Source organism: Phocoena sinus, chromosome 7, assembly GCF_008692025.1.
Source record: "Phocoena sinus isolate mPhoSin1 chromosome 7, mPhoSin1.pri, whole genome shotgun sequence".
Taxonomy (NCBI): domain Eukaryota; kingdom Metazoa; phylum Chordata; class Mammalia; order Artiodactyla; family Phocoenidae; genus Phocoena; species Phocoena sinus.
Genome location: NC_045769.1, coordinates 74,597,963 through 74,612,865, shown reverse-complemented (window position 1 = coordinate 74,612,865; position 14,903 = coordinate 74,597,963). Strand labels below are relative to the sequence as shown.

General features: G+C 40.3%; 1 protein-coding gene across 4 annotated transcripts in view; it reads right to left on the bottom strand.

Annotated features, from left to right (window-relative positions):
- Positions 1-14,903, bottom strand: part of ACVR1 (activin A receptor type 1) — a 131,861-nt gene that overhangs the window by 57,011 nt on the left and 59,947 nt on the right. For 3 of the 4 annotated variants that reach the window (XM_032637737.1, XM_032637734.1, XM_032637736.1), the window contains one exon: positions 3,177-3,250. In XM_032637737.1, coding sequence (XP_032493628.1) covers positions 3,177-3,243 — 67 coding nt within the window. In that variant the 5' untranslated portion in view covers positions 3,244-3,250. Of the gene's footprint in view, positions 1-3,176; positions 3,251-14,338; positions 14,494-14,903 lie in introns of all 4 variants that reach the window. The other variant, XM_032637735.1, reaches the window with a different exon arrangement.

Below are 14,903 nucleotides of genomic sequence, written 5' to 3'. Positions count from 1 at the left end.
ATTAACCCCTCAGATGAGAACTACTATTAACCCACCAAATATTCCCAGCCCATTTCTTCTTAGTAATTCTTTCAACCTAGGACCCAACCTCTCTTCTGGTTAAACACCTCCTACTCCTTTAAACTTGCCACGCAGGATCCTTATTTCATATCTTTTTGGCACTAATTAAAATGATTGCGATATTATTGGACTGTATCAAACAACACTGCTTAGAGAAGAATATAGACTATGGATATCTAAAGTGGTTGACGATAGCGTTTTTTAATAGAAACTTAATGTAAGCTGCTTTATATAATTGTAAATTTTCATAGTAGTAAAAAGGAACAGACAAAAATTCACATTTTTTATTGTCTTCAAAACCCAGTGTGTACTTTACACTTAAAGCATATCTCGGCTTTTATCAGCTGCACTTTGAGTGCTCAGTATGTGGCTAGTGGCTCCCTGACTATAATACATGTCAATGAACATGGGAAGGAGGGAGGAACAGATCAAATATTATACACCTAATATGTAACAAAATAGATTTCTAGTACATTAAGCACTGATTTTTCCGCAGTGTTGGCTACATTAACTTATATTAGATGCCTCCTTGGAAACTTATCAAGTGCATAAAACTGATCACTATACCCCCAAGAGCCTGTAAGAGGGGGATTAGTCTTACTGGCCCATCTGATCACAAGGCTGAGATTCACACCGTAAGCACCACTCCTCATGGAGCAACTCTTATAAAATAAAGTGCAAACTGCTCAATGCACAATAAAATAAGAGTTTGTTTACACATCTAGAAAGATTTACACCAACATGCTAAAAGCAATTACATGTAAGTGCAGGGAATTATAGGCAAATTTTATTTTCTTTTTCTCTTGATTATCTCTTGTGGACTCCACAGGCAGTGCCATCCCTAAGTAGCTTTTTGTAGATGGGGAGAAGGGAGGATAGTGAGAATGAGTTAGGCCCTAAAATGCCTGTGTGATCCCACACAACTAAGAGTTACCCTGCGCCCCTTCAGGTTCTCACTGGCCCACCCACTAAGCATTCATTTACATGAAAACCGCTGTATAATTAATTGAACCTAATACCTAACTCTTTTATACATAAAAATACAAAGTATGTCTTGTACTGTCTTAATGTATACGAAATTTTCTCAAAATATAACCCCTGTGTAAATCAAAGGACAAACAGTTCTCTGTTTTGTTGGGATTCTACCAAAATTTGTTCACCAAGTCAGAAAATTCAAGCACTGCAGGCAAGATCCCTTGTGATAATTAAGTCACTGATACAATACACTAGTACCAATGTTTTCTGTTTTCTAAGACATCAAAGACTATTATGTGTGTGTGTGTGTGTGTGTGTGTGTGTGTGTGTGTGTGTGTATAGGTATATATTTTTATACAAACATTTGTTACTTCATTACATCTTCTAGTGTACTCATACCCAACTACATTAGATTATATTACATTTGTCTATACGTACTATTTTAATTATATGACATATTTAATTACATATTATTTTCAGAGAATTTTCTCTTCATTTCAGATAGCGAATTATAGTGAATTTTTAAAATTTATGTTTATAAGAAAGGTACGGTGTGTACAGGTCGCACTCCAAGAAAATCAAGGGACATTATCAAATATGTATAAAAAGGGGATGTTCACATGCAAAACAAAAAGAAGTCTAGACACAGACCTTATACCCTTCATAAAAATTATTCAATTAACAGATCACAGACCTAAATGTACAACGCAACACTATAAAACTCCTATTAGATAACATAGGAGAAAACCTACATTACCTCACTGAGTATGACAATAACTTTTTTTTTTTTTGGCAATAACATTTTAGAGGCATGATCCATGAAAAAAATAATTAATAAGCTGGACTCCATTAAAATTAAAACTTCTGCTCTGTGAAAGATAATGTCAAAAGAATGACAAGACAAACCACAGACTGGGAGAAAATATATGCAAAAGACATATCTGATAAAGGACCGTTATCCAAAATATACCAAGAACTCTGAAAACTCAACAATAAGAAAACAAAGAGCCCAAATAATAAATGGGCCAAAGACCTTAAAGACACCTCAGTAAAGATATACAGATGGCAAATAAGCACACGAAAAGATGCTCCACATCATACATCATCAGGGAAATGCAAATTAAAACAATGAGACACCACCACATACCTATAAGAATGGCCAAAATCGAGAACACTGATAACACCACATGCTAGTGAGGATGTGGAACAATAGGAACTCTCATACATTGCTGGTGGGAATACAAAATGGAACAGCCACTTTGGAAGACAGCTTAGCAGTTTCTAACAAAACTAAACATACTCTACCATACAATCCAGCAATCACAATCCCTGGTGTTTACCCAAAGGAGTTGAAAACTTATATCTACACAAAAACCTGCACATGGATGTTTATAGCAGCTTTATTCATAATTACCAAAACTTGGAAGCAATCAAGATGGCCTTCAGTAGGTGAATGGATAAATAAACTGTGGTCCATCCAGACAATGAGACATTACTCAGCACTAAAAAGAAATGAACTACTAAGCCATGAAGAGACACGAAGGAACCTTAAATGTAAAATACTAAGTGAAAGAAGCCAATATGAAAAGGCTATATATACTGTATGAATCCAACTACATGACATTCTGGAAAAGGCAAAACTATGGAGGCAGTAAAAGAATCAGTGGTTGGCAGGGGTTGCAGAGGTGGAGAGAGAGGAATAGGTGGAGCTCAGAGGATTTTTAGGGCAGTGAAATACTCTGTATGATACTATAATGATGGATACATGTCATTATACATGTCATTATAACCCACAGAATGTACACCACCAAGAGTGAACCCTAATGTAAATTAGGGACTGGGGTGATTATGATGTGTCAATGTAGGTTCATCAATTATAACAAATGTACCACTTTGGTTGGGGGGATGTTGATAATGGGGGAGGCTATACATGCGTCGGGGCAGGGGGTATATGAGAAATCTCTGTATCATCCTCTCAATTTTGCTGTGAACCTAAAAAACAGCTTTAAAAAAATAAAGTCTTAAAAATGGGGGGAGGGGAGGATTGCTAAGTCTGATAGGATTAGGAAGAAACTAGTTTACAGTAAGCCAAACAATACACAGTATACTCATCCGATCCCAAATAGTTGTGAGCCACTTACCTTCCATACTAGGGGAAGGGAAAGCAATCATCATTAGCACAGGAAGAATCATCACTCCATCTACCATTGTACAACTGTGGAGGGAAAAAAAGAGATATCAGTAAAACAACAAAATTTAACTGTAGGATGACAAATTAAATTAAGCATACCATCTTCAAACTGCCATTCAAGGCCTTTCTTACAAATCCCCCTCACATATGCTGCCTTATTTCTTAGTACACTTAAACATATACCCTTTACATGGATCTAAATAAATCATCTTAAAGAGTTAATCAGATTTACCTCCTACTGGTGGCCACTCTGAGGCAACTTTCCCTGAGTCTACCCACTTACAAAGAACTCAAAAGGGACATGAAAAATTCTCAGCTGTAAGGCCAGGCATTCCTAAAGGACTTTAGGTTTGAATTTTATTTTATGCCACGGAATGCAAGATTGGCACCAAGTTAAATACTCTAAGAAGCACGAACAGACTGTTCTAACACCATGTTAAAGATTAAGTGACTGAATAATCCAAGCCCAATTACTATGTTTGAGCCTTGCTTTAAAAGGATTAGAGGTGAAGCAACCTACATCATCACACAGCCCCGAAAAAGAAAAAAAAAGAAAACACAAAACTGTAACTTACCCCTCATCTATGGCAAAGCAATGTATTCTTACATTAACCTCAAATTTAACAAAGCATACACGCAATCAAGACATGAAGAAATCATATAAAATCTTAATATATGAAACTATATAACAGAGAGAAAATAAGATACTTGATATAAATTTTAAGTTGATATTGCCCTAAAACTACACTGGCAGAAGCTCAATGTTCCTCAGAGTCAAGGGGTTACAACAAAGAACTTTTCCATCTGAATAATTCCTATACAATTTTGGAAAGATGATGAGAGTTTGGCTATACTAATTCTTTATTACAAAGAATAATTTTAAACAATTAAACCTTGAACTAGCTGCAATTTTCTGGATGGTAAAATAAAGAGAAAACGGGTCAAGTTCTTTAGTGAATAGGTTCATGTGCTATCTTACTCTTAAAGCTTCAAAGAAAAGAGCAAAAGCCCACTGCTATCTAAGCTGTTTGGAATGGACACCTTCTGACTCATCTTCTTAAAAATCAGTTTTTTGGTTAGGAGTCTGACTGTTCATTCCCCGCACCTCTATTCTATCTTACCATCCCTCACTTCAATTTGTCTACAACTGTATTTCAGACTAACCCTTCTCTAACAGCAAGGTGAGGGAAGGGAGTAAAGGAGAGTTTAATGGACCTTCCTTTTACATTTTTAAAAGCACATGGAACTTGAGTGACTCCCTTTCTACTGTTGTTGTTGTTATTATTGCTATTATTTCCATGTTCACATAGATCTTTTCTAGAGCAAGCCCTTGTTTGATATAAATGCAAATGCCTCACCTCACCCTGGAACCCTCATAACCGGTACTGACCCTTCCATCACCATCTCATCTCTGTGCCTTTGAACAGAAACACACTGTTGGTTCCCTCCACCCCAGATGCCTTCAGCCTCCCCCTCTACCTCTCTCCTACCCAACTCCCTCTTCCTGTCATCCATGATCTAGCTCAAAAGGCAAATGCTTGGTGCAACACCTCTCCATCAGCAGTGATTTCAACCCCCCAGCACTGGTCTAACACCACTCCAAATCAATTATTTGTCTATGTCAATCTCCAGCACTAGCCTACTTGCCCCCAAAAGGGGTGCATGCATCCAAGGGCCACACAAGACAATGCATTAAATTATGGGATGAAAATACTAAAACTTGTATCTTATAAAAACTGATTTAATCTAACAGAGTGATAAATAACTTGATCCTTTATTTGGTCTCTGTCTCAGTCCCTTAGGACAGTCCACTACAAGAGGTATCTTGCAGAAGAAGTGGGAGTTACACAATGTGAAAAAGTGGACATTGTTTGCTTATAGAATACAGCCATGTGCTACATATACTCTTTGAGGGTTTACTGAAGTGGAATTACAGGTTGTAATGGCTAGATATAATGAAATGAGCCCTCCCCAAATTGCAAGTGTTCTAAATCCATTAAAGAAACTACAGATTGAATATGTTACTAATGAAAGTACCAGAGAAGAGTAAGAAAATGGTGGAACTTATATGGCTATTCCTAGCAGTTCTTTGTTAATCAGTTTAAACAAAAGCAATTAACATTCAGTTCACTGTGACATGAAGCAGGCTCACCAAATTCAGAATTCAAAAATACATTAAAAACTGATTTGCATCAAGTATCATAAACAATAAACATTATCCTGAGTAGCCTGAGATTTTTGTCAATAATACAATGTCATTACCATTAGCCATACCTCAAATATTTCATCTTAAATCTTTTTAAAATTTCTATTTTATGTATGTCTTATAACACATAGTTTTACTTTATATAAAACGTATACGCAACATACATATTGAGGGTACACACTCAAAAAACTTTTTTTTTTTTTTTTTCCGGTACGCGGGCCTCTCACTGTTGTGACCTCTGCCGTTGCGGAGCACAGGCTCCGGACGCACAGGCTCAGCGGCCATGGCTCACGGGCCCAGCCGCTCCGCGGCATGTGGGATCCTCCCGGACTGGGGCATGAACCTGTGTCCCCTGCATCGGAAGGCGGACTCTCAACCACTGCGCCACCAGGGAAGCCCTCAAAAAACTTTTTAACTGATGGGATATATCATTAAAAGCCTTTAAAAAGTATTGAACTATATATCTCAGTCTCATCTTTGAATTCCCAGTCCGTCCTTCCTTCCTTCCATCCTTCCTTCCTTCCTTCCTTCCTTCCTCCCTCCCTCCCTTCCTTCCCTCAACAACTATTGAGAGCCTGCTATGTACTAGAAATTAGAAACTTAGAATGATAAAGATATACAAACATGGTCCTTACTATTACAGAACTTACACAATCTATCTATGGTGGTAGTCAAATAATCATCCAAAAGACTGCACAATTAAAAACTGAATTAAGTGTTAGAAAGAAACATGGTTAAGTAAGACTGCTAACAAAACAATTTAAGATTTTTTGGAGGGTGGAGGAGATTACATATAAACAGGGTAGATTATATATAAACAGGAACCAGAAAGTTGAGTAGAAGGTACTACAAAAAGGATAAGAGTATGTGAGCTCTTGTGTATGTGTGTGTGTGTGTGTGTGTGTGTGCGTTTGTGTTGGGGTGGGGAGCACTCTATGGTGGAGACAGGAGGGCATTTAAGGAAAAAGGCACAGCTTCTCGGCTTCTACACGGGTCCTGTGGCCAGGGGAAGCTTGGTGTTTCCTGAGGACTTAAAACATATATCACATGTGAAAAAAAAAACACCAGGCTAGGACATAGGGAGCCTAGAGAGAAGAGTGATGAGGAGAGAAAACCCAAGAAGGCTGGAGAGGTAGCCCCTGGCCAGAACCTGGGTAAAACATGGTAAGCCCTAGTAAGCCCCCTACTCACCTCCCTACATTTGTTGTTGTCAAGGCCCTTCTCCACCCCATTCTCCCAGGCTCCCTGGGAGCTAGCCAACTAGCCAGCTCCCTGCCTATCTCTGGACCTCTGTATATATGAAGCTCCCAGTGATTGAGCCCTTCTTTCAGGACCCAACCTGGCAAATTCCTATTCAACCTTCAAGCCTCAACTTAAATGTCACCTCCTTCTAGAAGCTTGCCTAAACCCTCATATGCTCTCATTACACTCTCATACACCACTGTGTTAATTTTTATTTATAGCACTTATCATAATTAATAATTTCATATTTGAGTGTGTGCTTTTGAACATCTGTCTCCCTCACTGGACTGTAAACTTCATGTTAGTAAAATCTATTGTCTATCTTGTTCATCGCTACTAGAGCCAAGTAGGTGCACATTTAATACTCATTGAATTCGAATTCTCCCTGAACTAATCGGCTCAATTTAACTTTAATTTCCAAAGAATTAGAAATTAACCCCCCCCCCCCCCGAACACAAAAGCACATACACACCTGCAAAGGAATAGCAGGATTAAGACATTTATCATCTCTGTTAACTCTAATCTCTAGAATTTAGTTCAGGTAATAATAAAAGTCGGCAGTTAACAAGTTTCAAGCTTCGAAATCAAGAAATCTTTCACTATTTCAAAAAAGAATTCTAAAAGACCATCACCACTGACAGTTTTTCCTGTCACAAAGCCAACAAAAGCCCATGCCCCTGAACACCTTTTAACTGATTATTACTGTGCAAGCAAACTTAAAACAATAATTTAGGCTCCTAAATGGAGAACAGGGGAAAAAAGGAGGTATAAATTCAGTCTTCCAAACTAATCTGCTGTTTATAGACAGATAGCTCAAAATCTGCCAAAAAATCTTTGGGAAAAAAATGTCAGCAGCATCTACTGGTTGCCATTCTGTTCAGTGTCTGGAGTGTCTCTGCTGACCAGTTAATTCGGCTATTAAAAATGGGACTTTCAAAAGGGAAGGGAAAAGACATGTAGGGAGGAGAATGTTCTGGAATAAATGTCCCGATCATATTTTACATATAAAGAACATCAATAGGCTGAAGTCCCAACTTGAAGCCCCAAAGATCTACTTGGAATTTTTAAATACACTAAAAAGGAAACATTGTCTTTACAAGTAATTTTCAACTCCCTTGCACTCAAGTATTTTTGGCTAAGGAGTTTCAGATGTGGGCTGGCCAAAAAGATGAACGGGTAGTGGGAAAAGAGAGTGGCAATAATTCAATAGTTCAGGGATGCTTTACTCCAATAGTTTTTAAATTTTTTGGTCTCAGAATCTCTTTATACTCTTGAAAATTATTGAGGACTCTAAGGAACTTGTCTATGTAAGTTATTTCTACCAATATTTACTCTATTAGAAATTTAAATGGAGAATGTTTTAAATACTGTATTTGTTTTAAAATAACAATAAGCATATTGCTCTATTTTTTCTAAATTAAAAAAAGAACTGTATTTTCCCCCACAGAAAGCTCTAATGAGGAAAGTGGCATTACTTTGCATTTTTGCAAATCTCTATAATGTTTGGCTTAGTAGAAGGCAACTGGATTCTCATGTATGATTCTGCATTCAATCTGGAATGACATGTTGTATCAGCTGAAGAAAAGAGAATCCAACTTCGTACATGAAGACGTGTATGTGACTGGAAGAAGGAGGACCTTGTGGAACCCCTGAGAAAGTCTCGGAAACTCCAGAGGATCTCAGACCATGCTTTGAGAAGCACTGCCTTACTCTTAAATGATCAGTCCTTCTACCATACCAGGTAACCAGATGGCACCAGATATTTTAGGCTGGGCATTGGCTCGATACCTGACAAAAATGTTACTGCTCCACAGGTTCAGAAATCTCTTTAAACTCTCTAACATCAAGGAAGTCAACAATAAGTCTAGTGGTCAAGGGAGAAGGCATTAGATATCTATTTCATGTAGGAATAATACTTTATGTGCACAACGAAATACTTTCTAAATGAGACATAAAACTGTGATCAGAAGGTACTCCAGCGTCCATCTCCTTTTGGTCCAACCAAATCCTCATGCAATATTCTAAGGCTAAAATCCCTGACTGCAAAAACTCATAGGCTACTGGGGGTTACAGAATATTATCTGAAGGGTTTGGAGTATAAATCTTTGCGCCAGTATATACCACCTCCTTTCTGTTCCTGGATAAGGCCCTCTAGCCCTGGTAACAGATCTTAATATTTCAGACACATGGCAAAGAGCTATGCAGAAAAAGGTTAGGGACCTCGGGTCTTAAATCAGTGCCATCTTTTACAGTGTCTCAGGACTACTCCCTTGGGAGACAGAACAGTCCCATGATACTGTACTCAAAACAGGCAAACCACCAGGGCAAAACAGAGCTGCTTTCCAAATCCTATGGTACTTTTCAAACTCCATTTATAGATCAGACTGACATCCAGTCAGGGAGCTAGCGTTTAGCTCAATTTTTAACACATGTGGGCTTGAGACCAAGTTTGGCACTTCTTTCACTCATCACAATTTTACAGCTGGATAAAGCCACAGATATACTGCAATACATCCCCCCCAAAATCACAAGGCATTTTGATGTCAGTCACAGAATAACCAGGAGTATACTGCACTTCTACATTCAACCTTTAGAACTCATATTAAGCAATCTAGTTGATAATCTACTATAAGAATAAAAGATATTTCTCAAACCTAAAGTTATGAACAGCAAACAACTTGTTATCTGTATGCTGAGGATGAAAGCAAAGCTGTAAGATGAACCCTGAGATTCTTTCCCATCAGAAGATTCTACAAAATGTTCATTTGTCTGGCCTGGTGGCCTAGACTCATTTGGTTTGTCCATTTGTTCAACACATAATCTACTGAGCACCTACTCGTTCAATAGGGACTTTCTTGAGGCTCTTCTCAATTCAATTTCCAACACTCTCCAAGTTAGAAAGAATCTTGAAGGATGGATTGTACGTTCACCCATCCCTATTTTGAATGACTTTTTCACCATCCACGTGAAGTCGCTCACTCACCGTCGGTGAGGGCTATCACAACTGTTCCATGACAGTTTTTTCTTTACGTCTCTTTTATATGGCCTATGCTATGCCTTCCATAAGAAAAAACAAATCTTTCTCTTTAATATAAAAGGTAGAGGCAAAGCAGAAAAGAAGTAGAGTGATTCTGCTTTCCCTTGGTCATCTGTCAACAGCACATCATTATTACAGTAACAGCAGTGCCACTTACTAAGCAGCCAGGCGCCGTGCTTAGGGATCCTATGTATTACCTCTTTCAACCTCTCCCCAAAACACTCTAAAAGAAATACTCCTATTAATCCCAGCTTACAGATAAGAAAATGGGTAGCTAGAAGTACCTTGCTCGAGCACACAAAGTCAAACCCAAAGCCATGTGACCAGAGTTCAGGTCCTAATTAACAAACGCTCACAACCTTCATTAAACCAGCCAGCCATAGTTTAGCTTCCTAAACTATGGAACTAACCATAGTCCTCCTTAACATTTTATCCAAGCTTCAACACGTTGTGCGCTTTACCCATCTTGATTTTCCTCTCAGAAAACAATCTTTACTCATGGTTATTTGGGCCACCTTTATCATGTCGTCTTTGCATTTCTCTAACCTCAAATTAATTTCATATACCCTGTAACCTCGGATTATCTCCCCTGCCCCCGAGGGGGGGAAAAAAAAAATCTTGATGTGAAAGGAAAGACAAGCCACGTTGCTAGTACACAAGTGGCTGCTACCTCCTCCCTCCCATCCCCAGTTCTCTTGTGACGCATCATAAAATAAAAACAGGCACTAGCGTTAGGTCGGGCACATTTGGGGGGCAAATTAGATCCAGCAAGACAGACTCTAAACATACAATCTTCAGGGAAGGTATACTTACAACCACCACCTCCAAGGGGGACAAAAATCAGCCATTATGTGACAATAGTTATGTCTCTTCTACGGTCAACAAGCAGAGAGAGAACCCAAGGACAGCTTGCTCCAAACTACCTGGGACTTTGGAAAGGGTGGAGAGAGACATGGGCTGTCAGTTATAGCTGCAAAGAAAGGCTAAACCAAAGCATCATACCATATAAGTTAAGTCAGGGTCTTTTCTCCAGTTCACAAATGACCTGTGAAATATTTTTAACACCACACTCTGTCTGAACTGGCAATGTGCAAGTTGCCAGGGCTTGGTTTTATATAGACTTCACTGCTGCGGGAGGGTTTCTGGTGGGGTGTTACTTTCAGAATATTAGCATGTAATTTGATCTTTCAAGATAGATGAATACAAATAGCTTCTTGGACAAGTCCTATAGTACTGAAATCCAGCCCCTGGATCAGTTCATCCTGTAGTTAGAGGAAATAATTACAGATTATTTCAGGAAAGAAAGGGTTTTGACTGAAAGAGTTACACTACAAACATTCCAGCTGTGACAGATGGACCCAAGATATGGTTTGGAAAGGCCAGGAAAAGAATAATATAATCTGGTTTAAAAAAAAAAAAAAAAAAAGGCAAGGGTAGGTAAATGAGGCTTAACTGAATGAAAATAAGTAAAAGGATAAGCTACCATGTTAGAACCGAAGAAACCCCAGTAGACTTACTTTAATTGTATACAGGACGAAACTGACTCTGCTACACCCCTACCAAATATAAAGATAATAACTAAGCTAAGCCTCTGAGATTCCAATGTTTTGATCACCCACGGCATGCCTTACTGGTATCTCAAGTCTCGGTTTTATTTTGACGCGCTTGACTACATGGAAACTGTCCCTCGTCTTCCACTTCATTCCCTCTGTATCAAATAGCCACGGCTCTCCGCTTTGTTTCAACTGATAGTACCCATCATCTCCCAGCTGTTTTGTTCTATTCTCTTAGGCAGCTCAGGGCTCCTCTCCCTCCAGTTTACAAACTGGGACTTTCTTTTATTTTATTTATTTATTTTTTTTACCTACCGGTAGAGAGGACCCTGTTATTCCCCCTACCCTCACCCCCAACTCCACCAGTGAAACTCTTAGATGAGTAACTGTGAAGTCCATCTAAAATCCCACCTCCTCCCGAAGCCCTCAGTTAGATGCCTTCTCGGCCCTCTGCTGCATTTCTCACTGCCTGCAGTTTCCCCTTTAGCCTAAGAGTGCAGACCCTTTCCTATCCCTCCTGTTACCAGACAAATGGTATCTCAGGCACTGCCATCTGACACAACTGTCCCAATTCTAAGGCTAAGGTGACTAACGCGTAATAATTTTAAGGGTGGGGGGGGGGAAATTAAATAAAAAAGACGTCAGCACCAAGGAGGTCTATTTCTCTCTCTCTTTTTAAAACGGGAGGCACTAGAGCAGATTTCTGTGGAGGTGAGAAAAACCACCCTTTATACACCAGCCTGACCAGAGCCCTTCTCCTCCGTACCCCACACACACTCAAGCCCATTCCTGCCTCAGACCTCCCCACGCTCAGCCCACAGCGCCCTGCCGTCTTCTTCACAGCACTTAACGCTGCGTGACATCCGTCATTTATCTATTAGTTTATTGGTCTTTATTATGTCTCTCCCTCTCCCATCCGTCCTTACTCCACACACCAAAATTTAAGCAGCGTGAGAGTGAGAACTCTGCCTGGATCATGGCTACATCGCCATCCTGGCACGTGCGAGGCACTCAATGGAAATTAAAACACATTCATTCTGACATCTTAGTCTACGTTACACTTTGGTTTGGGTGGGGAGAGGAGAGTGAGGTTTAAGGAATGTTTTACAGGCTGGCCAGGAAATGACTGGGGGAGAGGGCTGCTCTTCATTCTCTATGTAATATAGCGGCAACCAGGTACTGGAAATAAATGAAAAGATATCATTTGTAACCTGGATTTCAGTTTTCGAGGGTGTCATCCAAGAGAAGCAGCCAAACCAAAAGACGGCTGGCAGACTCAGGGTATAGCAGACAACATCCCATTTGGATAGGACTGCTTGGATCTCTAGTTGCAGACACCAGCTGATCTGCCCAGAGCCATCCCCAGTGACCTCTGAGACAGCTTCTGTAGCTTGAAAATACACCTCCTATGAGTCAGGAATTGACATATCATCTCCCCCCACTCTGCCCCCCACTAGTCTCCTAACAGTTATTGACGCTATTTGGAAAGCCATGCTTCCATGCCTATTAATAACCTTCAGAAAACCCTGAGGAAGTGTCAAGAGAAAAATAGATCTGGCTGATGGAAGCCAAAGACTCAATCGGAGCTTATAATTAGCAATTAATAGATTTGAAGAAAAAGAAGTAACATTTTCTGTATCATATGTTATCTGTTCAGGAAGCTTAAAACAAAATATTTAGCCAATGAATTCAAGGAATGCTGAGTCAAGAACACCAGTCTTGGGCTTCCCTGGTGGCGCAGTGGTTGAGAGTCCGCCTGCTGATGCAGGGGATGAGGGTTCGCGCCCCGGTGTGGGAGGATCCCACATGCCGTGGAGCGGCTGGGCCCGTGAGCCATGGCTGCTGAGCCTGCGCGTCCGGAGCCTGTGCTCCGCAGCGGGAGAGGCCGCAACAGTGAGAGGCCCGCGTACCGCAAAAAAAAAAAAAAAAAAAAAACACCAGTCTTTACGGAAAGAAACTCTATTTAAATAAACCAGCTACTAAGTTTATCCCCACATCAACAATTCCAGAGAATTTAGCCTGGCTGATATCATTAAACCTTTATAGTTATTTACATCGTTATAAAGTTTCTTCAGGTGACACCTTAAATAGCAACCAAATCAATCTATTCTAAAATAACTGAACAACTAATTAACATTCATCTTTAAAAAGACTTTTCGTAGTGGTCTTTCTCCTCTCCCCTCCCCCAGTTAGAATGTGATTAACGGAATTCTCTCACAACTTAGCTTGAAATATGCTTTTGCCCCTGGAGCAGCTAAAGCAGAATCAGATAATTGTGGTATGACTCAACAAATGCACAGCTGTTCATTTAAATATATCCATCAAAAGTATAAATATGATCATGAGAAAGAAAATGAGCCGTGTACACAGGGTCAGTGTACAAGTGGAACAAGTTAGCATCGAAGTAACCACAACAGAAAACAAGGAGGAGGGGAAATAAGACAGGGAGAGGCTCTGATACCACACAGAAAGAGACCAGAAAACTTTCATAACCAAAAAACCACCCACCCAAACCAAAACGCTCGGACTTCCCTGGTGGCCTGGTAGTTAAGAATCCGCCTGCCAATGCAGGGGACACGGGTTCAAGTCCTGGTCCGGGAAGATCCCACATGCCGCGGAGCAGCTAAGCCCGTGTGCCACAACTACTGAGCCCACGTGCCACAACTACTGAAGCCTGCGTGCCTAGAGCCCATGCTCCGCAACAAGAGAAGCCACTGCAGTGAGAAGCCCGCGCACTGCAACGAAGAGTAGTCCCCGCTCGCCACAACTAGAGAAAGCCCACACGCAGCAACGAAGACCCAACGCAGCCAAAAATATAAATAAATAAGATCAATAAATTAATTTTTTTAAAAAATCAAAATGCTCAATTGACCTAAATTAGAAATTAATGGCATGTTAAAAGTAAAAATAAATGCACTCTACTAAGTGGGGAGAAAGAAACGAAATCTAGGAGACAGAAGATGCTCCCAAGTACACAGAGGTAGAAAGCCTACGGGGCAGAAATGATGAATCCAACCTATTATAAAGAACAAAGACATGGAGGCAGAGAAAAACAGGAGGAACAGGGTACTCACCTCAGTCCTCTCCCCACAACCTTCGAAGTCAGACATTAGGAAATCCAGAAAATGTAGGGATCCCTCCAACAGTCAGTCCCAAAGCAAATAACTGGAAAGCACCACCCTGTACCAGGCAACCCCTCTTGGAGGTTCTACGCGTATAAGAGTGTCACCTGAACACGAAGAAAAGAAAACCAAAAAAGAGAAAACAGAATGTGAAGAAGAGCAGGAGTGCTGAATAAGAAAACAGGGCCAACGTCATCCGTAAAAACCCCACTCCTTCCTTCTTCCTCGGGGAGGGGCCCAAAGGCCCAGTCAGAACTTGAGAAGCAGAGGTCCCTATGCAAAGACTTGAGTACCTCTCCTCCTTTAATGTGTAATTCAAAATATTAACAAATAGAAAGAACATCTAATTCATGATGACCATTTTCAAGCTTTCCCCAAACCATCAAAACTCACGTGCTTGGCAAAAAAATAACCTATCAGTCTTCCCTGGTGGCGCAGTGGTTGAGAGTCTGCCTGCCGATGCAGGGGACACGGGTTCGTGCCCCGGTGCGGGAAGATCCCACATGCAGCGGAGGGG